General features: G+C 37.9%; 1 protein-coding gene across 1 annotated transcript in view; it reads right to left on the minus strand.

Annotated features, from left to right (window-relative positions):
• The window catches only part of LOC124711917 (fatty acid synthase-like), a 436,120-nt gene that overhangs the window by 165,559 nt on the left and 246,168 nt on the right, over positions 1–24,393 (minus strand). The window contains exons 23-25 of the mRNA XM_047242172.1: positions 19,248–19,487; positions 18,460–18,577; positions 17,876–18,055 (exon numbers count right to left, since the gene is read on the minus strand). Coding sequence (XP_047098128.1) covers positions 17,876–18,055; positions 18,460–18,577; positions 19,248–19,487 — 538 coding nt within the window. The remainder of the gene's footprint in view (positions 1–17,875; positions 18,056–18,459; positions 18,578–19,247; positions 19,488–24,393) is intronic.

Here is a 24,393-nt window from a genome sequence, read left to right on the forward strand (position 1 = left end):
TAGCTTCTAAGATAAGCCATAGGGTCAGTATTGCCTCCAATATTTCTACGGAATCCAAACTGATCTTCCCCAAGGGCAGCTTCTACTAGTTTTTCCATTCATCTGTAAAGAATTCGCGTTAGTATTTTGCAGCCATGACTTATTAAACTGATAGTTCGGTAATTTTCACATCTGTCAACACCTGCTTTCTTTGGGATTGGAATTATTATATTCTTCTTGAAGTCTGAGGGTATTTCGCCTGTCTCATACATCTTGCTCACCAGATGGTATGGTTTTGTCAGGACTGGCTCTCCCAAGGCCGTCAGTAGTTCTAATGGAATGTTGTCTACTACCAGGGCCTTGTTTCGACTCAGGTCTTTCAGTGCTCTGTCGAACTGTTCACGCAGTATCAGATCTCCCATTTCATCTTCATCTACATCCTCTTCCATTTCCATAATATTGTCCTCAAGTACATCGCCCTCTATATACTCTATATACTCCTTCCACCTTTCTGCTTTCCCTTCTTTGCTTACAACTGGGTTTCCATCTGAGCTCTTGATATTCATGCAAGTGGTTCTCTTTTCACCAAAGATATCTATCTGACCCCTAGTGAGATAAGTCTCTACATCCTTACATTTATCCTCTAGCCATCCCTGCTTAGCCATTTTGCACTTCCTGTTGATCTCATTTTTGAGACGTTTGTATTCCTTTTTGCCTGCTTCATTTACTGCATTTTTATATTTTTTCCTTTCATCGATTACATTCAATATTTCTTCTGTTACCCAAGGATTTCTACTAGCCCTCGTCATTTTACCTACTTGATCCTCTGCTGCCTTCACTACTTCATCCCTCAAAGCTACCCATTCTTCTTCTACTGTATTTCTTTCGCCCATTCCTGCCATTTGTTCCCTTATGCTCTCCCTGAAACTCTGTACAACCTCTGGTTTAGTCAGTTTATCAAGGTCCCATCTCCTTAAATTCCCACCTTTTTGCAGTTTCTTCAGTTTTAATCTACAGTTCATAACCAATAGATTGAGGTCAGAGTCCACATCTGCCCCTGGAAATGTCTTACAATTTAAAACCTGGTTCCTAAATCTCTGTCTTAGCATTATATAATCTATCTGATACCTTTTAGTATCTCCAGGGTTCTTCCATGTATACAACCTTCTTTCATGATTCTTGAACCAACTGTTAGCTATGATTAAGTTATGCTCTGCACAAAATTCTACCAGGCCGCTTCCTCTATCATTTCTTACCCCCAATCCATATCCACCTACTATGTTTCCTTCTCTCCCTTTTCTTACTACCAAATTCCAGTCACCCATGACTATTAAATTTTCGTCTCCCTTCACTATCTGAATAATTTCTTTTATTTCATCATACATTTCTTCAATTTCTTCCTCATCTGCGGAGCTAGTTGGCATATAAACTTGTACTACTGTAGTAGGCGTGGGCTTCGTGTCTATCTTGGGCACAATAATGCGTTCACTATGCTGTTTGTAGTAGCTTACGCGCATTCTTATTTTTTTATTCATTATTAAACCTACTCCTGCATTACCCTTATTTGACTTTGTATTTATAATCCTGTATTCGCCTGACCAAAAGTCTTGTTCCTTCTGCCACAAAACTTCACTAATTCCCACTATATCTAACTTTAACCTATCCATTTCCCTTTTTAAATTTTCTAACCTACCTGCCCGATTAAGGGATCTGACATTCCACGCTCCAATCCGTAGCATGCCAGTTTTCTTTCTCCTGGTAATGACATCCTCTTGAGTAGTCCCTGGCAGGAGATCCGAATGGGGGACTATTTTACCTCCGGAATATTTTACCCAAGAGGACGCCATCATCATTAACCATACAGTAAAGCTGCATGCCCTCGGGAAACATTATGGCTGTAGTTTCCCCTTGCTTTCAACTGTTTGCAGTACCAGCACAGCAAGGCCGTTTTGGTTAGTGTTACAAGGCCAGATCAGTCAATCATCCAGACTGTTGCCCCTGCAACTATTGAAAAGGCTGCTGCCCCTCTTCAGGAACCACGCATTTGTCTGGCCTCTCAACAGATACCCCTCCGTTGTGGTTGCACCTACGGAACGGCTATCTGTATCGCTGAGGCACGCAAGCCTCCCCACCAACGGCAAGGTCCATGGTTCATGGAGGGGACTTTAACTACTTTAGTAGTACTTTAAATATAACCATATAAATTCTTCGTCATCAAGAATAAGACCTGACTCACAAATTTGCACTGACCATGGTGTTACAAATTTACACAGGGAAGAAACAGTTATGGAAATGATTCAGATCATAAAGATATAGATTAATACAGATCGTAAAAGGCATCACATAGCCTAGTGACTTTCTGACCTATAAATGAAAAGTTGTCCGTAATAGGCTTAAGGAGGTCCTTGTATTTATAGACTAGTAGCACAAACACAAAACAGATCACACTAATGAGTAAAATGTTGTTGGACCTCCAGCTGCATCAGGTGGTTAAAATACCACTAACTTTTGACCAAACACTCCCTGGCCTTTGTCAGGTGGAATGACTGCTGACAGACTGCCGGTATTCCTTATATACTCTAGCTGCTGGCTGTGACTTCACTGGTGACTGCAGTATCCTCATATACGGGCACACATTCAATCTGCATTTGATGTGTTCGTTTCAACTTTGTGACTGCTGGATCCCATACTGAGCTGTAGGCCACCATATCTGTTAAGGCAGTTACCAGTGATTTTTTTTTCTTTTTTTCTTTTTTTTCAATAGCTTCTGCAATCATACTGATGAACGGCCTCACAGTATGCTTTATGAAGATGTACTCTGATACTGAACAGAGAGATTGAAATAGAATACTGCCCACTGTGACATTTGCATGAAATACAGTGAAGCCTGACATCACAGGCTTCACACAGTTCTTTCTTCTCAACAGTCATGAGGCTGAAACAACAATGGATATATTGTTATCATTTCAACCGGATGATACCCAGGATGACTATGTGAAACACTTCATCACCAGGACTGACAAAACAAAACAGTTCAACCACATGCTGACCCTGGACATCCACAAGAAATACAAAGAGTGCTGTAAAGCCAGTAAGGTACAGGTCGGGTGACTCGGTATAGATCTTTTAGACCTTTGCAGAAAGTAGGGCGACCAGAAAAGTTACTTAAGTGTTACTTTAGGTTGTATCATTGTTTGTCAGACATGACATATGAAGTCAAGGATTACAACTGACTAAAATCTTCTCGGTATCACTTAGAAGAAAAACCCAAGCCTTCAATCACTGTCTCTGACATTGTCATCAGGAGTTAAAATTATGGACAGCTAGGGCTGGCAGGGAGTTGTGCTTATATAAATGTGATAGCAGAGCCTACCCACAATCCTGAAAAGTGTGTTCCCTGGTCTCTATTAAAACTACTGCTGTTTATTCTAATTTCTGCAGCCTCTCCTTTATAATTTTGACCCTTCATCAAGAAGACAAAGAGCAGAGTTGTACAAAGCCCTACTACACTCCACGCACACAGAATGACAATGGGAGGTTCGAGGAAACTGAAGACCCACCTGATGATTGTGAAGCTTTCATGGGGAGGGTCTACCTTTTATGTTCATCATAGTGAAGAGGATGTAACATCATGACCAGAACATGATGATCCATCAGCATCACCATCCAGAGGCCCACTGACAAGATCTAGATCCATGCTGCTGCAGTTGTCTCCAATGGTAACTTTTGAAAGGGCAGGTCATGGTTTCTCCATGCAACAAAATGCACTGCATGCAGTGTTGCATGATGGTTAGCAATGCTGGCTGGTATGCTGCGTGTTGCCATTTCAAGCTGGCAATAATTTGTTATTTTGTATTTACGATTTCTGGAAGCTTCTTGAAATATCTCGTGTTTGTAACATTTGTATATTATGAAATATTTCATTTTTGTATAAATCTAGCATTCTCCAATAATTTGTGTCTGGATTAATAGCTTCACTCTCCATCCAGGTGATCAGTTCTGTTCTGACTGTATGCTGCTGTCAGAAATAAAATACTTATTTTCAGTTCTAAAAGTGTTGTGCTTCATTGTGGTGAATTGTAAATGAAGATGTACAATCTATAATGAGATTCTAAATAAACACATGCAATGTGCTAACAGTCAAGTTGGGCAGCATGAATAGGATATCTTAAAAACCACACTGAAATGAAATGTTTGAAAAGGTATTGTCACTAGAGGAGTATGGAGTTATAGCACAGCACTATTGAGTGTGGTGGTCCATCAATTGCATGACAGAGCGAGGCATGGTGTGTGTTTTACATAGAGAAGAACGATGTATGGAAATATTAAGGAATAAAGAATAAAGAGACAGTAATAAAGGCAAAGTGTATTGAAAGGAAGAGAGCTGAATCAGCACTGCACAACAATAATGGAAATTCCACAATGGATCAAACTTTGACCCGTGCAGAAGTCACTACTTTCTAAAGGCCTAACCTTTAGTCTCAAGCCTAATTTCAATCATGCTGGACTTATAAAGTCAGTATGGGTAGAGGTCATTCTTGGCAGCTAGAACAAAATAATGATTTGATCCTTTTACTGATCTCCTGACTCAGATGATACAATTGCTGAAAGTTTCAAAGAAAATTTCAATCTAATTTCAAACATGTATCCAACTCATAAATTATAGTTGGTGGTGACTTCAATTTACTCTCAATATGTTAGCGAAAGTACATGTTTAAATGCAGAGGTACACATAAAACATCATTCAAAATTGTGCTAAACAGGTTCTCTCAAAATAATTTTGAGTAATTATTTCATGAGCCCACTCAAACAGTAAATGCTTGTGAAAACACAGTTTATCTCTAAGCAACAAATAATCCTGAGCTAATAACAACCATAAAATCAGATGCAAGGATTAAAGAACACGGGGTTGTCATGCCAAAACTGAATATTGTGCCTCTCAAATTCTCCAAAAATAATTAAAAAATATATCTGTTCATATATGTGTTCAAAGAAGCAGATAAAAATATGCTTAATGCCTTCCTGAGAGACAATCTTCCAAATTAACAATGTAAGAGCAGACCAGATGTGGCTCAAATTCAAAGAAATAGTATTAACAGCAATTGAGAGATTTATACAAAATACAGAGTTGATCCCTCATGGTACACAACACAGGTTAGAACACTGTTGCAGAATCAGTGGCAAAAGCATGCCAAATTTAAATGAATGCAAAATCCCCAAGACAGAAATTTTTTACAGAAGATCGAAATTTAGTGCGGACTTCAGTGAGATACACTTATAACTGCTCCCACAATGAAACTTTGTCTCAAAACCTGGCAGAAAATCCAAAGATATTCTGGTCATAGTTAAGTACGCTAGCAGGAACACAAACTCAATGCCTTCTGAAATTCCTTCACCAAAGACAATATAGGTAATATTCCAGAATTTGAATCAAGCACAGCTGCCAACATGAGTAACTTAGAAGTAGGTATGCAATCCAGACTGTATCCCAATTACCTTCCTTTCAGAGTATGCTGATGCAATAGCTTCATACTTAATAATCATATACAACAGCTTGTTCGATGGAAGATCCATGCCCAAAGATTGTATGGTTGCACAAGTCACACCAACATTCAAGAAAAGCAAAAGGGGTAATCCACTAAATTACAGGCCCATACCATTAACACCAATACGCAGCAGAATTCTGGAACAGGTATTGTGTTCAAACACTATGAATTACCTCAAAGAGAATGGCCTACTGACACAAAGTCAATATGGATTTACAAAACCTAGTTCTTGTGAAACATAACTAGCTCTTTACTCACACAAAGTGTTGAGTGCTCTCAACAAGGGATTTCAAACTGATTACATATGTCTAGAGTCCCAGGAGGCTTTTGAAATCATACCCCATGAGTGGCTTGTAATCAAATTCCATGCTTATAGAATATCACCTCAGTTATGTGACTGGATTCATGATTTTGTTTCAGAGATGTCACAGTTCATTGTAACTGATGGAAAGTCATCAAGTAAAACAGAAGTGATTTCTGGTGTTCCCTAAGGTAGTGTTATCTATACATATGATTTAGGAGACAATCGGAGCAGCCATATTAGGGTGTTTGCAGATGACACTGTCATTTATGATCCAGTAAATTCATTATAAGTTCAAAAAGATTGCAAAAGGATTTAGAAAAGATATCTGTATGGTGTGAAAATTGGAAATTGATCCCAAATAATGAAAAATGTAAGGTCATCCACATGATTTCTAAAAGGAATCTGTTAAATTTCAGTTACTGATAAATCAATCAAATCCAAAATCCATAAATTCAATTAAATAACTAGGAATTACAATTACAAACAACTTAAATTGGATAAATCCATAGAAAAGATTTAGGGAAGGTGAACCAAAGAATGTGTTTTATTGGCAGAACACTGATAGTGAAGTGGAAATGTGAAGGGACACGTACAGAACAAAAGAAGCATACAGGCCAACCTCGTCTGTTGACTGACAGGGACCGCCAACAGTTGAAGAGGGTCATAATGTGTAATAGGCTGACATCTATCCAGACCATCACACAAGCACTCCATACTGCATCAGGATCCACTGCAAGTACTATGACAGTTAGGTGGGAGGTGAGAAACTTGGATTTCAAGGTCGAGCGGCTGCTCATAAGCCACACATCATGCCTGTAAATGCCAAATGATGCCTCGCTTGGTGTAAGAAGCATTAACATTGGGTGACTGAACAGTGGAAAAATGTTGTGTGGAGTGATGAATCACAGTTCACAATGTGGCAATCCGATGGCAGGGTGTGAGTATGGCGAATGCATGGTGAACGTCATCTGCCAGTGTTTGTAGTACCAACAGTAAAATTTGGAGGCAGTGGTGTTATGGTGTGTTCATGTTTTTCATAGAAGGGGCCTGCACCCCTTGTTGTTTTGCATTGCACTATCACAGCACAGGCCCACAATGATGTTTTAAGCACCTTCCTGCTTCCCACTGTTGAAGAGCAAGTTGGGGATGCCAATTGCATCTTTCAACATGATCGAGCACCTATTCATAATGCATGGCCTGTGGTAAAGTGGTTATACAACAATAACACCCCTGTAATGGACTGGCCTGCACGGAGTCCTGACCTGAATCCTACAGAACACCTCTGGGATGTTTTGGAACGCTGACTTCATGCCAGGCCTTACCGACCAACATCGATCCCTCTCTTCAGTGCAGCACTCCATGAGGAATGGGCTGTATTCCCGAAGAAACTGTCCAGCATCTGATTGAAAGTATGCCTGCGAGAGTGGAAGCTGTCATCGAGGCTAAGGGTGGGCCAACACCAAGTAGGATTCCAGCATTATCAATGGAGGGCGCGACGAACTTGTAAGTCATTTTCAGTCAGGTGTCCAGATGCTTTTGATCACATTGTGTAGGTGTTTGTTTTTTACATGCACTGTTTAAGAGTGAAGTAATAACGAATTATTTTAAAGGTGGTTCAATGAACCCTCTGCCAGGCACTTAAATGTGATTAACTGAGTATCCTTTACTCATTCTTTGCAGTGGAAAAATCTTCTTCCCCCAAATACCTCACTGACAATAGCCAATCAAAACCGCAAATAGAACATTATTTAAAACAGTTCTGGCATCCCTCTAACTGTGATCCTCCTCCTATTCCACCCAGTCACGCCTTGGTAATTTTTCAGATATTCCTCACTTCTACCCTGGCTACAACTTCCTTTCATAAGTCCCTCCTTATGAGTCCAGCACCACATCTGTGGGCATTGCTATCCAAAACCTGAAACACAATCCAGACCATATCATCCCTCCCACAGACAAAGGCTTATCTACAGTGGTCATGAATCATTGAGACTATGTCACTGATGATCTACGCCAACTTTCCAAAGCGTACAAACCTTCAACCACAATTCCATCCCAAGAGTCAAACATGATCTCAGGCAGCTCCTCAAGACCTTAGGAGCACCTCATAACCAGACACCAGAAAACGTCTCCCTCTTCACACCAGGAACCCACCACTCTTCTACCTTTTACCTTCACCCTGATTTCGACAAACCCAACCCCATCGCTCTCCCTATTGATCATCTCTTTGAGGCTGGATGTGTAGTTTATTCATCTCATAATGCACAATTACAAATCAAAGATTTTTGTACTGGAAACAAGTCAAATACAGTGCTTCCACTGAATGAAACTCTGTCTTTGTTGACCAACACCTCCAGACTACTGTTTGTAACCTTCCAAGCGATATTCAAGACACTGCTCACTTTCTTCACAGCTTTTCCACCATTTTACAGTCATTGCACATTACCTTCCCAAGATCATCCTGATACCAAACCCACCACCTCATTCCTAACCCTCCCAGTCAACCACATCCTGAGCTACAATTATTCACTTTTGAAGACCATATCTGTGAACAGATCTGCAGTACTGCCATGGGTATTTACATGGCATCATTCTATAGCAATTTATTTATGTGTCATCTGGAGGAATCTTTCCTATCCAGTCAACACCTAAAACTTTTTGTCTGGTTCAGATTCACTGATGACATTTTCATGACCTTGACTCATAGAAAGGAAAGGCTTTGCTCTTCTTCCATAACCTCAAGAGGTATTCTAAAATTTTCTTCACTAGTTCCTTCACAACCCATCAAGCCAACTATCTGGATGTTGATCTGCTCCATTCATATAACTCCATAAATACATCCAACCCTATCAAGCACACCACCCTCCAACTGTACCTCCACTCTGACAACTTTTATCCATTTCACATCAAGAAGTCTCTTTCTTACAGCCTCACCATCTGTGAATGTCACATCTGCAATGGAAAGCAGGAGTTGTTGAAACATACCGATAACTTTACCAGAGCCTTTACTGGCAGACACTGTCCTATCCAGCTTATTGATAAACAAATTTCCCATGCCAGCTGCTCCTCTGACACAAGTAAACCTGTTAACCAGCACCCCTCTGGCCACCCAGTGCCACCATGGCCTTGAAAAGCTCAACCACATCCTCCACCAGAGCTCTATCTATCTCTCATCATGCCCTAAGATGAGGTGTTCCTACCAAAAATCCTACCCACAACACCTAAACTAGTGTTCCACCATGCAACACACCTACAGAATATCCTTATCAATCCCTATTCCAATGAAACTCCCAATCCTAAACCTCCTGCTCTCCTGGTCATTGTCAGATTTCTTGAAAAAGGTGCTGCTACTTCTTACCTAAGTAGCTCCTCAACTGGCTTCATGAGGCTAAGTGCATCCTGGTCCAGACCTTCAACCAAGAAAAAATCCCTGGCATTACCAGAAATGGAATTCATGTCCTTTGTGTAGTAGCCAGACACAATGAACATTGAGCCATGGAGGTGCACCATAAAAGCTACAAGTTTTAAAAAATATATCTTATAACTGTGTTTTGAAAAGAGCATTATTAAAACTGTGTTGCAGTTGCTTGGAGGGGAAAAGGTTATGGAGATGAAGTGATATTAAATACAAATGTACGTAAAATAAGTACTTGGCAGTAAGCATTAAATTGGTATGTAACCTATGTTAAGACAACATTATGCACACATTTAAAAGCACTATACTTCATGATGACCGAACAATGATCACTGATTTTTAGCTGTAGTAAGAAAAACAGAGAGAAAGCAACAATCCTAATACTACAGTCCTGAAATGAAAACATTATCTTCTAAGATAACAGTAGGTAGAAAGTTTTGTGTGTGTGGTTGACTGTAATTGTTCAAGCCATTACTTATTTGAAGAAATTAACATCTGACTAAAGCACAGTAAATGATTCTGTCATGAGATCATTACTGTGAGTGGGGGAAAAAGTAGTGTAACACATCACTTCAGAAGAGTGATATGTAGCTTTAAATTTACCTTTTCAATAAATAATACAAATGATAAAACAATATAATAAATTATTATATGTAGGAGCACAAATACTGTATGAGCTTATTATTTATTTTCTTGTGATGGGCCATGTCTAGGGATGACATTTGTGTTCAAGGTGGGATGGCCACCACAATAACTTTGCATGAGGAAGTATCTGCACAGGTGTGATATTTATGCTCCATATATTGCTGACCTAAGTTGGAGAAATGGGTCATCATAGGAGGAAATGATGAACTCAAACAATGGCTGTATACAGACTTTATAAGATAAATGAATGTTATGATTCTGAGCTGTCAGTCAGAACTATAAATCCAATGCAGATTCACACTCTGAATTACTATATTGTTGGTTGTGTTCACAAAGAATTAAGATTGAGAAAGTTGCTTTGAAACATTATTTTTGGGACTCTATACCTTCTTCAGAATTCTACACCTTCTTATATGAAAGCTCCTTGCTCTATTATGACCTAAATCCAAGCAGCCCAATAAAACAGCCCAATGACTTCAACACTAGTCCCTTTTTCTAAGTAAGCACGACTGTGACATTCATTACCAGCCACTGTCTCAGCACACACATCCAGATGCGCTCTCCTATCTACCCATGAACCCTGGACCAACATTTGATACTGTGGAACCCACGTACTTTCAGCATGTGCATCAGAGCATCTTGAACCATCCACTTGTTCTTATTCCATTCCCAAAATAACATCTTTTTCCTTATTTCCATCTCGTTTCCTGAATGATACATACATGATCACAATGTAAAAAGTTACTTTCGTATTTAAGCATAGATTATCAATTTCTTTTACTCAATAGTTAATTTCTCAATTACGGATGACAATAATATAATAATCTCACTTGGAGACGATTTGTGTGAACAGATATATCAGATTCAGGACTCTAAGAAACCATGCAGAATTGGAATAATAACATTAAATGTATTGACCTACCTCATTTGAAAGCCTCACAGTTCCCGTGACCAGTAAACTTCTTACTTTTTCCAAAAAGGTCTTGTTTCAAAAGATAATCATAATTAAAATTTTCATAATCTAGAAAGTTCCATTCTTAAAGAGTGCTTACTTCTAAGATGTGCTTACCTAGTTTAATAGCCCTGGTTTTGGTGATTACAACAATGTCCACTTGATCTCTGAGAACATATTAGTTATCTAATAACTCAACATAGAAAACTCCCCATGGGGGTATACATGGTATTGACAATGGAGTCCATGTAACTACTTCCTTTTTCCAGTTATCTAGCACATAATTAAACCACGTTACTAGTTGGCTCACTATAACTGCATCACCCCTAATTATGATCTTTTCCCTGTTATAAATTAAAATGTAATGTGAAAGAGTCCTTGTTCAGGTACGAACATGCAAACATCTATGTTCTAATGTTTTAGTGGATCTATGGTTAGGATTTAGTTCATTAACATCTCCATGCCAAATTATTTTGTAAAACTTCAGTGATTCACTCGCCAAACAATTAATAATTGGCAACAATCATTTAAATTGTTGTTTATGGACATTTAAGATGTACAGAGAAACAGCTGCTAAGTTTGACGTTGAAATTGGAGACTAAATATTTTAACACTGTTAAAATTTGCTGATAGTCTCTAGTGTGTGAACTATATACAAATTCCATAAAAGAGCTGATCATCACAATGGATAATGTTTTTTGAAGGTAATAAAAGGGAAAAGTTTCCAACTCTATCGCAATGGTGACGTGTCAGTTATTTAACACTCAGGTTACTAGACCAATCAGTTTCAAGAAGAGAGAAGCAGAAATTTCATCAGTATCAAGGAACTGCTGTTAACACAGATCAGTCACAATACAACTGACAGTATCCTTATCAAAACTGTACAGGGTTTTCCATTAATGGAGAGACTGCAGGAATGGCAACTGATGACAATCCACAACTTCACAAAGTACAGCACTGCCAACAGTTAGCCCACTGCACACCTACCTCCTTGCTTTATGCAGACAAGTGAGGCATCACTTGCCTGAAAGTGATGGCACATCATCATGGCCACTATCTGAACCAACAGAGATGTCAAATGTACAGCAGTCACCTATGATTCAGGTCAAGATGGCAGAGACGTGTGTACAAGTGAGTGGTGTTCTTGCGAAAAATGAAAATAATGTTGGTAAAAATACAGTGTGTGTAAATTGTAGGGACGAAATTATGAAGCTAAATGAGCATACTTCTAGCCTTCAGCAAATCACCAGTGTATTGAGTAGTGAGATGTCTAAATTTCGAAAAGAAATAAGTGAGCCTTTAGTCAAACAAAAGTCCATTTCTCTTCCCCAAAATAACTCTAACAAGTGGACAAAAATACCATGTAAAAACAGAGATGTAAATACTGAAACATGAACAGGGGGTGAAAACACAAACATTTGCCAGTTGAAAACAAATTTCATGTTCTTTCTGTGAGTGAAGAGGTGAATTTAGGCCTGACATTGCTAAGGGAACATGAACTTTTGAATAAACCTTACCAACAGAATGGTGATGCAGATTTAAGTTCAGAATTAAGGTAAACAGTGACACTGAGAAATTGAGCATGCCATCTACTGCATGAAGTAATGGGATGAATGAGAAAGGCAATATATACAAAAACGTACAACAGTACAAACATGAAAGTAGTGTATTATTTATAACAGACAGTCTTGTGAAAAACATGAGACTTTTCAAAGAGTGAAGCCAGGCACAACAACAAAAAACATTATTGGTGTTGAATTACATGATAAAATGTCAGGAAAAAATGACTATGTCAAGTGTATAGTGGGTGCAAATGATTGCAAAAAACAAAGCAAATAACTGCCTAATGGAACTAAAAAAGTTCCTGAAACACAATAAACAATGAAATACAATAGTTGCAAATTTACTAAACAGATATGACCTAATGTATCACACATGTGTCAGCAAAGAAATTCGAAAAACTAACATTAAAATAAAACAAATGTGTTCTTTGTTTGGAAAATATAGCGTCCTTGATATAGGAAAATTGGACAGGTATCAGCATACCAAACATGGTACGCATCTAAATTATGAAGGAAAAAGCTTTGTGTGTAAAATAACAAATGAAATCATTGCGAACAGGGAGAGAGAGAACAGCAAAATTCCATGTACAGGAATGGGACCAGTCTCAGCAGTGAAGAGCAGCATCGTCAAAAGCAGGAGAATCATCAGTGGCAGGACTAACAGCTGAAACATCAACACATGCAGCAGAAACTATTGCCCATCCTACATACAACACAAAGCAAACCCAGCATTTTTTTATGGTGAGTAACATGAGAGAAGAGGATTCAATGCATAAAACATCTCTGTCGTATGTTCAATACACCTCTTCCACACCTCAAGCAATAATATTAACTAGTGTACTGAAAAAAGCCACTCATAAGAGAACATCATGTTATGAGTGAAATTCACATGCTACAAATTGAAAACTTTAGTTTAGCTGCACAATACTGAAGATCTATTATGAGAAAAGGTGGAGTTGCAATATTTGTAAAAAAACAATGTAGTGTATAAGTCTCTAGATTTGAGCAAATATGGTGATGAATAGAATTTTGATGTGTGTGGCACTGAGTTAACAGCAGATAGTGCAACAGTTATTGTACTGGCTATTTACAGGGCACCTGCTGGAAATCTGAATGTATTCCTGAGACAAACAGAATCACTTCAGTCCCACCTATGTAGGAAAACTAAATGAAGCACTGTAATGGTAGACTTCAATGTGGACTTTTTTTAACAGAAAATAGAAACAAACCAGACTTCGAACATCTAATGCACTGTTACAACTTAGTACCAGAGGTGGATACTCCATCTAGAGTCACAGCTGGTTCTAGCACTTTAATAGAAAATGTATTTGTAGATAAGGATATTTACACTAATTTAACTGTGAAAAATATAAATGGCCTCTCTCTGATCACGAAGGGCAATTCCTCACTTTAAACCAAATAAATGTACAAAGGAAAGAAAATTTCATTTGGGAAAACTTCAGGATTATACATGAACACACCACTGAAAGCTTTAATCAGCAATTGCAGCTAGTGGATTGGTCTCCTGTGTATGCTGGAGTTGATGTTAACTCAAAATTTAATATTTTTTACAATGAAGTTACATGTCTTTTTGAAGAAATATTTCCAAAAAAAATTAGTGAGAGAAAACCTGATAAAATATGGAAACAAACCTGAGATTACTAAAAGCATCAAAATTTCTTGTAAAACAAGAAAAGAACTACATGCAGCAGTCAAGAGATCAAATGATCCCAGTAGGAGTATGCACTATAAACTCTACAATAAAGTTCTGAATAAGACCACACAAGCAACAAAGAATATGTGCTTGAAGACAGAAATTGATTACTCAAGCAATAGAGTAAAAACTATTTGGAATTTTGTATGAAGGAAACAAGGAAATATGGACTGAGTAGTGAAAAAACCCAAATAATAAGTGAGTTTCATCTCGTTAGCAATCCAGAAATAGTTGCAGACACATTAAACAAACATTTTTAACAGTAATAGAAAAACTAGGTTTACAAGGCTTCATGATTCAAGCCATCAATCTTTTGAAAGCCAGAGTACCTAGCTCAGTACATGTGAAGGTAACAACATTCACTGCTCGAGAAATTGAAAGAATTGTTAAATCTCTGAAATGAAAAAAACTCTACTGGGATTGACAATATTTCTAACAAATTTTAAAAATACTGCTGCAGCCATGTAAGTAAACTCCTCTGTCACTTTTTTGAGACATCACTTAAGCAAGGAATATTTCCTGAGAGGCTTAAGTGTAGAGTTGTAAAACTGCTGTATAAGAAGGAAGATAAGACAGATGCCAACTATTAGCCAATGTCACTACTGACAAGTTTTTCAAAGGCTTTAGAGAAACTAATGCAAGCCACGATAGTTGAGCATCTCAGGGATCAAAATATCCTCAGCGAAAGTCAGTTTGTATTTCAGAAATTTTTGTCAACAGAAGATGCAATATTAGTAATTGCTGGCAAAGTCTTGGAATATGTCAACAAAAAACTAAAGGTGGTTGGGATTTTTTGTGACCTAACAAAAGTGTTTGACTGTGTCAGTCGCAGATTCTTTTAAAAAAGCTGCATATCTTGGTATAAGTTGTTCATCAGGCAAATGGTTTGACTCGTAGCTGTCACACAGGAAACAGAAAGTTGTAGTGGATAGTCAAAATGGAGTCCCATTATCTTCATAATGGGGTAATATCACATGTGGAGTGCACCAAGGCTCATTTCTGGGCCCCACACTCTTTATTATCTTTGTAAATGATCTGCCTCTCTGTGCAAAATATTGTAGATTCACCATTTTTGCTGGTGACACTACACCACTTATTGATAATGTAGTAGATAAACTTGAGGAAACAGCAAATAGGGTTTTAAGTGAAACAGTGAACTGGTTGAATATTATTGGCCTTTCTTTAAATTACACTGAAACAAACTATGTTCAGTTCCACACAACATACAAAGATGAGGAAATAGTAGTAAAAATAGGTGACCAGGTGATGACCAGGGTGGATACCTCAAAATACCTAGGTTTGCCTATTGAAAGCAAACTGAATTGGTAAAACCACATCCTGGATCTACACAAAAGATAGAATTCAGCAACTTACGGATTACGCATTGTTTCTTTTTCTACAAGTATGGAAACGATGAAGTCAGCCTATTATGGTTATTTTCATGCCATTATGGTATATGAAATTATATTTTTGGGTAATTAGTCACTGGCTAAAAGAGTGCTGTGTGCACAAAAAAGAGCTATAAGGATCATGTGTGGAGTCCATCCTACTGCTTCATTAGGAAAGAAAAATCCATTTTTAAACTGAATAGTGAGTATCATAGTAATGAGACGAGAAGAAAACATGATATCCACTTTGAGCAGGCAAATCTAAGTATGGTGCAGAAAGGAGTCCATTTTACTGGCTTAAGATTTTTAACACCCTCCCTTCAAGAATTAAGTGTCTGGTAAAAGATGAGCTCTTGTTTAAAAAATCTTTAAGGCAGTTCCAATTACAAGAATCATTTTATACGATAGAAGAGTTCCTGAACTACAATGTTAAGCATTTCTTTTATTGTTAAATGCAAATATGTGCCCAAATCTACATTTGTAATCCTGAATATTCTTTATTGTAAACATATATTTAGCAATTGTCTATAACACTTATTATTTTGTAATATTTATTTATCTCTCAAAATTGATTTTCTGCAGTCGAATCTAAGTTACCGTTTACTGTAATATGGAATCATTTTGTTTTGTTTTTATGTGCTACCATAGATCTCTGACACATTCCATATTCTGTGATACTGTCACAACATGGATCACCAGAACAAGACATAAATAAATAAATAAATGAAATAAAATAAATATGTGACCTGCTCCATCCACCCTGCTATGCTGCCTGGTCAACACGATTAGTCGGAGTACATTGACATGAATTTTGTCATACCTTTCCTCAACAACATGTGGACGTACAAGTCTCTTACAGATTTCATGAACAGTAGACACCTTGACAAAGTTATTATTGCTATTGAAAAAGGAAATTACCTAGGAGGTACCTTTGCTGAATTCCCTTCTATTTGCACTGGTCACAACCCCATTCCACACAACCTCAGATGGTGAAGCAGAATGCTTTCCATATATCTTCAAACAAGAATTTAAAAAAGTCGCACAATAAACGGACACCTTAAGTGAGATTCCTTTATTCTTATCAAATCACAATGACTGATAGGTTGTCAGCTCACCCACACTATCTTTGGACTCCTCAGTGTGGCCACAATTACCACCACCTATGATAATATGCTTTGTGAAGTAGATGCCACTGATGTGAACATACAAAAGCATGCCAATCAACTTTGCCCCAGTAACATAAGCTATCCACCAGACTGGGGCCAGCCTCCCTCTCTACCTCCACACTATTACCTTACACCATGCTCTAGGGCATCTTCATCCACAAACCTTCCGAACCCATTATTCTTTAGCAGGCATAGGGGAACCTACAGAGGTGGAACTTCTGCACTGCCACTGCTGCTACCATTGGTCATCACTCCTGTACATCAGGAAGACTCTCCAGTGCAACTAGCTGCTCCTGTAGCATGCAGAGATACTTGGTGGGCAACATGGACACCAACATCTCAGAGACCTCATCTCCAGATATCAAAATGGGTCAACCCTGCAGTTCAGACTTTTGGTCAAGCTACCCATCACCGCCTCCCTCCTCACCTCACCTGCTGCAGTACCACCATTCAACACACTGCTGCCAACATGGCACTATCATTGACAGATCCTATAGTTGACACTAGGATGTGCTTACAACATGTCAAATGGTGCCCTCAAGTATGGTGTACAGTGAGTATATGGGAAACTCTATCAGTCACACAACAGTACTTTGGATCTTCGAGCAGCTACTGGTATCACCTAAACTGAAGGTGGAAACCTTCCGTTGCCTGAGGACTCAGTTACAATCTGGATTATGGTACTGGAGGGGGCTAAGTTTAATTTATCTTGTTCCATGTTGGCAAAAAAAGAAGGAGTGTTAGATTTTAACATTCTGTCGATTTGTCGGTTAAGGACTCCAGTGATCTTTAACAGAGGTCAGTCAGGTTACAAACTAGTTCACCTGTACTGTGGCTGTCATTACAGTGCCTTGAACCAGAGTCTTCATCAAGTTCTGTGTCAAATACTTCAGCATGAAGTCTCCTTTTCTGTGCATTCAGAAGTATAAATATTTATGTGACATGCCTTAGTACTCACACATTACTATAAGATTTATTCTGTACATTCAGTAATAATCAAATTCCTTTAAAAAGAAAAAAGATATCTAGGTTGCAGGCAAATTCTGTTTTTAAGAGGGAAACAATCCATGTGGGGAAAATGTATATGAAAAATAAAGATGCTTTAACTCACCAAACGAGAAAGCATTGGTGTGTGTGTGTGTGTGTTTTTATATAAATAAGAACAATGGCAAAACTAACAAAAAAAGAGAAAAATGACATAGCTTACTGTCAAATAAACTGCAGGAACTGTAGCACCATCTGCCATTGTCCAGTTGTCTGGTATTTGCCAAATAAAATTTGGGTTCGTTTTTATCATCGTAGACATGGCTCCTCCTCCTGTTGCTATACCCATAACACGTCTACCATTTTTGTCTCTTCCAGAAAATTCAATACCTTGAATACAGTCCTGTCAGTGTTAACAAAAATACAGATTTAATGTAACAGAAACATTAACTGCAATAGTTATGGCAACAAATATGGTTCTCTCTCTTTGTCTTTATGCAGAGCTGGACAATGTCTAAATTTTCAATTTACTTATCACTGATATATTTGTTAAACATTTGTGGTTATTTCATCTTGTGTTTTAGGTTGTTAGCTGAATATGTAAAATGCTGAGAAGCTATTCAAGCTATCACATTCCACAATATTTACAAACACGTGTGCAGGTTGACAACATTTGCCAAGAGAATGGGGAAATCAAATACTGCTGTCTGAGTAAAACAGTTCACTATGTCCTGTTGTATATATTCAAGTAAGTTTAAAAAAAACTGTGGTAGTCAAATTAACATTAAAGCTCAAAGTACTACATACCTGTGTACATCTGTCAGGATTCACCACATCAAATGCTAGTCTACCTGTTGCTGTCATTATGTCACGGAAGTTGAGAGCAGAATAATAAATGAAAACAATCTCATCAGTATTAATATCCCTGAAACACACATTAATGTGAAATTTGAATAAAACTACCACATCACAATATAAATAAAAGCTGAGGCATCAATAACAAAGCCAAATTGTGAATTGTGTTGGTTGTACAGCAATAACAAAGTGAATAGGACTACATCTTACAATTTTACAGTTTTATCACGTGTCTTTTCTTGTGCTACAACATGGGGGATATTTTTAGAGATTTATACATTTTTTAACACTTCTCTTAACTGGTGTATTGTGCATCTTCATATTATTGTGGAACAGTGACTGATCAATTTGATTTCAGGCTTACAGTGGCATGAACTCCATTCTGTGGCTGTGCACACAAAATCTGTTATTTTGATGTCAAATGTCTGTATAGTGATGTCTTGCACTGCTGCATTTTAAAAGAAGCAAGGAAAGGAGTGAACAAGAATAAATAATATTGAATCTGGGGGTTATGGACTGTTTCAATTAGGGCACTGAGAAAATAAAGTAAGAGCTTACAGACAGTGAACTCACTTCTAAGCTTCTATGTTACTTTCAACAAAACATCAGAGGCAATATTGCAAAAAATGTCTATACTTGAATCTCAAACTTTCTTTCTTCTCTTTTATGGTGTAATTCACTGAAAGTTTAAAAACAGAATTTATTATATGACAATTGCAAAGATATTAGAAATATCATACCTATCTGGATTTAAGGTTCCCTGCTGCCATGCAAGACTGGATAAATCTCCAACAGTCTTCACTACATTTATTGCATGAGCTGTCTTCACAGTTTTTAGAGGCTTCAAGGGAAGATGCCGGTAACTGCCCCAACAGCCTTTCTCATACACATTCACTGATAGATCCAGTGCAAGCTGACTTTGATAAAACTCAAGGTTTGGATCAAATGCTGGGGCTTTATGATCCTTGATAAATACACATCTAGATAAAAAGTAAAGACAAAATACAGTGAATTGCTGCAGTATGTGTCATAAGTATGGTTAAAACTTCTAATTGGACTGATGACTTGTTTATAAGGAAACATGGCATACTATATTTATTTCATTAGTGAATTAAATTATAAATTAAATTAAAAAGAAAGGAACCTTCCTCTTAGTTTTATGCATAAACTCAATATGAGAGTGAGACAGAAATTACTTAACATTATGCACCCTGTACAGGAGAAATTTTGGACAATAGTAATTTTTTGGCAATGCTTTTCAAACTGTAATTATTGGTAGTCACCATGACAGCAGCATCCATTAGAGAAGCATCTTGGTTTGAAGAACAGTACTAGGAGTGCAGAGATATTTTCCTGGGAACTAGTTGGCAGTTAAGAGTAATGGAAGCCTGACAGATCTGGAGAGTTCCCTTAGAATTTACTGGTGAGACAGACAAACCTTTTTGTAGGAACAGATGTTTATGGTTTCAGTAGAAAAAAGTGCCTACCATGACGATCTGTTGTTTTATTGCTGGAACTAAGTTTCTAAACAGGATCCAGTAGGGTTATTCTGTCTCACTTTTGTACGTGTACTGGAACAGTCAATACACACCACCCCTGTTGACCACAAAGGACCTTGCAGAAAACTACCGGCCACGGTTGGTACAACACGGTGAGATTCTATGGCCTGCTGCATAGGTAACATGCAATAATATTCTACTGTTGCTCCTCATCCCTAACATTCATCTCCCTCACTTATCTCAATATTATAGGGGCTATGTTGATTACATCTGGCAGTCTGGCGAGAGAAAGCAGCCATGGGTGCGTGAGGTGGGTCTGCTTGTGTGAATGTGTGTGTGGTTTACCTTCTTTTCTGAATAAGGCTTTGGCTAAAAGCTCAGTGTGTAACAGTCTTTTCATTGTGTTTGTTTGCAACTCACTGTGTTTTCTTTACAATGAGTAACAATCTATCATTTTCATAACTGTTGATATTTCAACCTCAACATCCATTTTTTTATTACACTACTGTAACTTTTATTTTTATTGATACTTGATAACATTTGAACATTTCCCTCCCAATTTCAGTGATTAACATTAGTTTTCTGTTACTTTCCAAATCCATGAATGAAGAGGCAGATTTAGGCCTAACATCGGTAAGGGAACATGAACTTTTAAACAAACCTTATCAACAGAATGGTGATACAGGCTGTAAGTTCAGCATTAAGGAAAACAGTGATGGTGAGAAACTGAGCATGTCGTTTCTGCACATAGCAATGGGGTGAATGACAAAGGAAATATCAACAAAACTGTACAACAGTGCAAACACAAAAGTAGTGTATTATTTTTAATGGATCGACGCGCAGGTCGCCGAAGTGGCGTCAAATCGAAAGACCTGCACCAGGCGAATGGTCTACCCGACGGGAGGCCCTAGCCACACGACATTTCATTTTTCTTCATTTTTAATGGACAGAGATGGGAAAAACATGATGAGATTTTCCAAAGAAAACAAAAAATACAATGTAGCAGCTATTGTGAAGCCAGAAGCAACAACAAAAACATTACTGTTGTCGACTTACATGATAAAATGTTGGGAAAAAATGATTATATCGTGTGTACAATGGGTGCAAATGATATTGCAAGAAATGAAGAAATAACTGCCTAATGGAACTAAAAAAGTTCCTGGAACACAATAAACAAGGAAATACAATAGTTGCAAGTTTACTACACAGATATGATCTAATGTATCACTCATGTGTCAACAAAGAAATTCAAAACACTAACATCAAAATAAAACAAAACTGTTTTTTGTTTGGAAAATGTAGTATCATTGATATAGGCAAATTGGACAGATGCCAGCATACCAAACATGGAGTGCATCTAAATTATGAAGGAAGAAACTTTGTGTGTAAAATTATAAATGAAATCATTGCGAACAGAGAGAGAGAGCAAGCAGCAAAATTAGATGTACCAGTATGGGACCAGTCTCAGCAGCGAAGATCAGCATCGTCAAAAGCAAGAGAATCATCAGTGGTGGGACCAAACAGCTGAAATATCAACACTTCCAGCAGAAATTGTTGCCTGTCCTACAAGCAACAGAAAGCAAACCCAGCATTTTTTTGGTGAGTAACACAAGAGAAAAGGATTTTAAATTGTGTGAAACATTTCTCTGATGTTTTCAATATACGTTCTCCACACCTCAAGCAATAATATCAACTAGTGTATTGGAAAAAGCCACTCCTAGCAAACATCATGCGAATGCAGGGGTAAGCAAAAATCAAACATTGTCTTTATTCCACCAAAATATATGTAGTCTCAAGAATAAAATAGACCAGTTGTTAATAAATTTAAAAGACAAGTATGAAAGTGAGCCCGATATACTGTGTTTCTCAGAACATCATGTTATGAGTGGAATCCACATGCCACAAATTGAGAACTTTAGTTTAGCTGCACATTACTGTTGATCTATTATGAGAAAATGTGGAGTTGTAATATTAGTAAAAAACAATGTAGTGTATAAATCTCTAGATTGAAGCAAATACTTTTATGAACAGCAATTTGAGATGTGTGGCATTGAGTTAACAACATATAGTACAACAGTTATTGTACTGGCTATTTACAGGGCACCTGCTGGAAATCTGAATGTATTCCTGAGACAAACAGAGTCACTTCTGTCCCACCTATGCAGGAAAACTAAATCAAGCATTGTAATGGTAGACTTCAATGTGGACTTTTTGACAGAAAATAGAAACAAACCAGACTTTGAACATCTAATGCACTGTTACGACTTAGTACCAAAGGTGGATACTCCAACTAGTGTCACAGCTGGTTCTAGCACTTTAATAGATAATGTATTTATAGATAAGGATATTTACACTAATTTAACTGTGAAAAATATTATAAATGGCCTCTCTGATCATGAAGGACAATTCCTCACCCTACACCAAATAAATGTACAAATGAAAGAAAATTTCATTTGGAGAAACTTTAGAATTATACATGAACACATCATTGAAAGCTTTAATTAGCTATTACAGCTAATGGATTGATCTCCTGTGTATGATGCAATTGATATTAACTCAAACTTTAATATTTTTTACACGAAGTTAGATGACTTTTTGAAGAAATATTTCCAAAAAAAGTCAGCAAGGGAAGACCTGTTAAAATATGGAAACAAATCTGGGACTACTAAAAGCATCAAAATTTCTTGCAAAACAAGAAGAGAACTATATGCGGCAGTCAAGAGATCAAATGGCGCCAGTAGGAGTATGCATTATAAACTCTACAATAAAGTTCAGAATAAGACCATACAAGCAGCAAAGAACAAGTGCTTGAAGACAGAAATTGATTACTCAAGCAATAGAGTAAAAACTATTTGGAATTTTGTAAAGAAGGAAACAAGGAAATATGCAGTTTGTAGTGAAAATACCCAAATAAATAGTGAGGGTCATCTTGTTAGCAATCCAAAAATAGTTGCAGACACATTAAACAAATATATTTCACCAGTAACAGAAAAAATAGGTTTACAAGGCTCCATGAATGAAGCCATCAATCTTTCGAAAGCCAAAGTACAACACATGAAGGTAACAACAGTCACTGTTCAAGAAACTGAAAGAGTTATTAAATCGCTCAAAAGCAAAACTCTACTGGAATTGCAATATTTCCAACAAATTATTAAAATACTGCTGCAGCCATGTAAGTAAAGTCCATCGCTACATTTTTGATGCATCACTGAATGAAACCAGTCATGTGATCTACAAGCTAAGCTGCAACCACTGTGCTGCATTCTATGTAGACATGACAACAAACAAGTTATCTGTCCACATGAATGGCCACTGACAAACTGTGGCCAAAAAACAAGTGGACCACCCTGTAGCTGAACACGCTGCCAAACATGATATCCCTCATCTCAATGACTGCTTCACAGCCTGTGCCACATGGATCCTTCCCACTAACACCAGCTTTTCTGAATTGCGCAGGTGGGAACTTTCCCTGCAATACGTTCTATGTTCCCATAACCCTCCTGTCCTCAACCTTCATTAGTCACTGTCCTCACCCATCCGGCTCCCTCCTTGTTCCCATTCCAGCACTACACAGCCATCATTTCACCACCACACCCAGTCTTTTAATTTCTTTTATTTTTATTTTTATTTCTCTCCTTTCCGCTACTTACCCCCTCCCCCCTCCACACCTTCTCTCCTACACTCTGTCTAAACTGCACCACTTCACTATCTGCCACTCTCACCATAGTATCCCTCCCCCTCCCTGCCCCAGCCTCCTCCTTAATCCCACGCAGACGCCACTCCCATCATGCGCTGATGCTGCTGCTCACAGTGTAGTTTCAGCTCTCTGAGGCTGCAGATGTGTGTGCAAGTTGCCCTTGTGTGAGTGTGTGTGTGCGTGTGAGTATGTGTGTCTACTGCGGAAAAAGGCCTTAATGGCTGAAAGCTATGATTGTGTGAATCTTTTTCTTGTGCCTATCGCAGCTCAGCATCTCCGCTATATGGTGAGTAGCAACTTTCCTTCTCTCTTATTTATGTAAGAAGTGAGATAAGACAGATGCTGCTATCTATTAGCCACTACTGAAAAGTTTTTCAAAGGTTTTAGAGAAACTAATGCCAGTATAGGTAAGCATCTCATGGATCAAAGTATCCTCTGCAAAAATCAGTATGGATTTCAGAAAGGTTTGTCAACAGAAGATGCAATATTAGCAATTGCTGGCAAGGTCTTAGAATATATCAACAAAAAACTAAAGGTGGTTGGAATTTTTTGTGACCTAACAAAAGCATTTGCTGTGTCAATCACCAGATTCTTTTACAAAAATCTGCACATATCGGTAAAAGTGGTTCATCAGGGAAATGGCTTGACTCTTGCCTGACAAACAGGAAACAGAAAGTTGTAGTGGATATT

The sequence above is a fragment of the Schistocerca piceifrons genome, chromosome 8 (genome assembly GCF_021461385.2).
Source record: "Schistocerca piceifrons isolate TAMUIC-IGC-003096 chromosome 8, iqSchPice1.1, whole genome shotgun sequence".
Classification (NCBI taxonomy): domain Eukaryota; kingdom Metazoa; phylum Arthropoda; class Insecta; order Orthoptera; family Acrididae; genus Schistocerca; species Schistocerca piceifrons.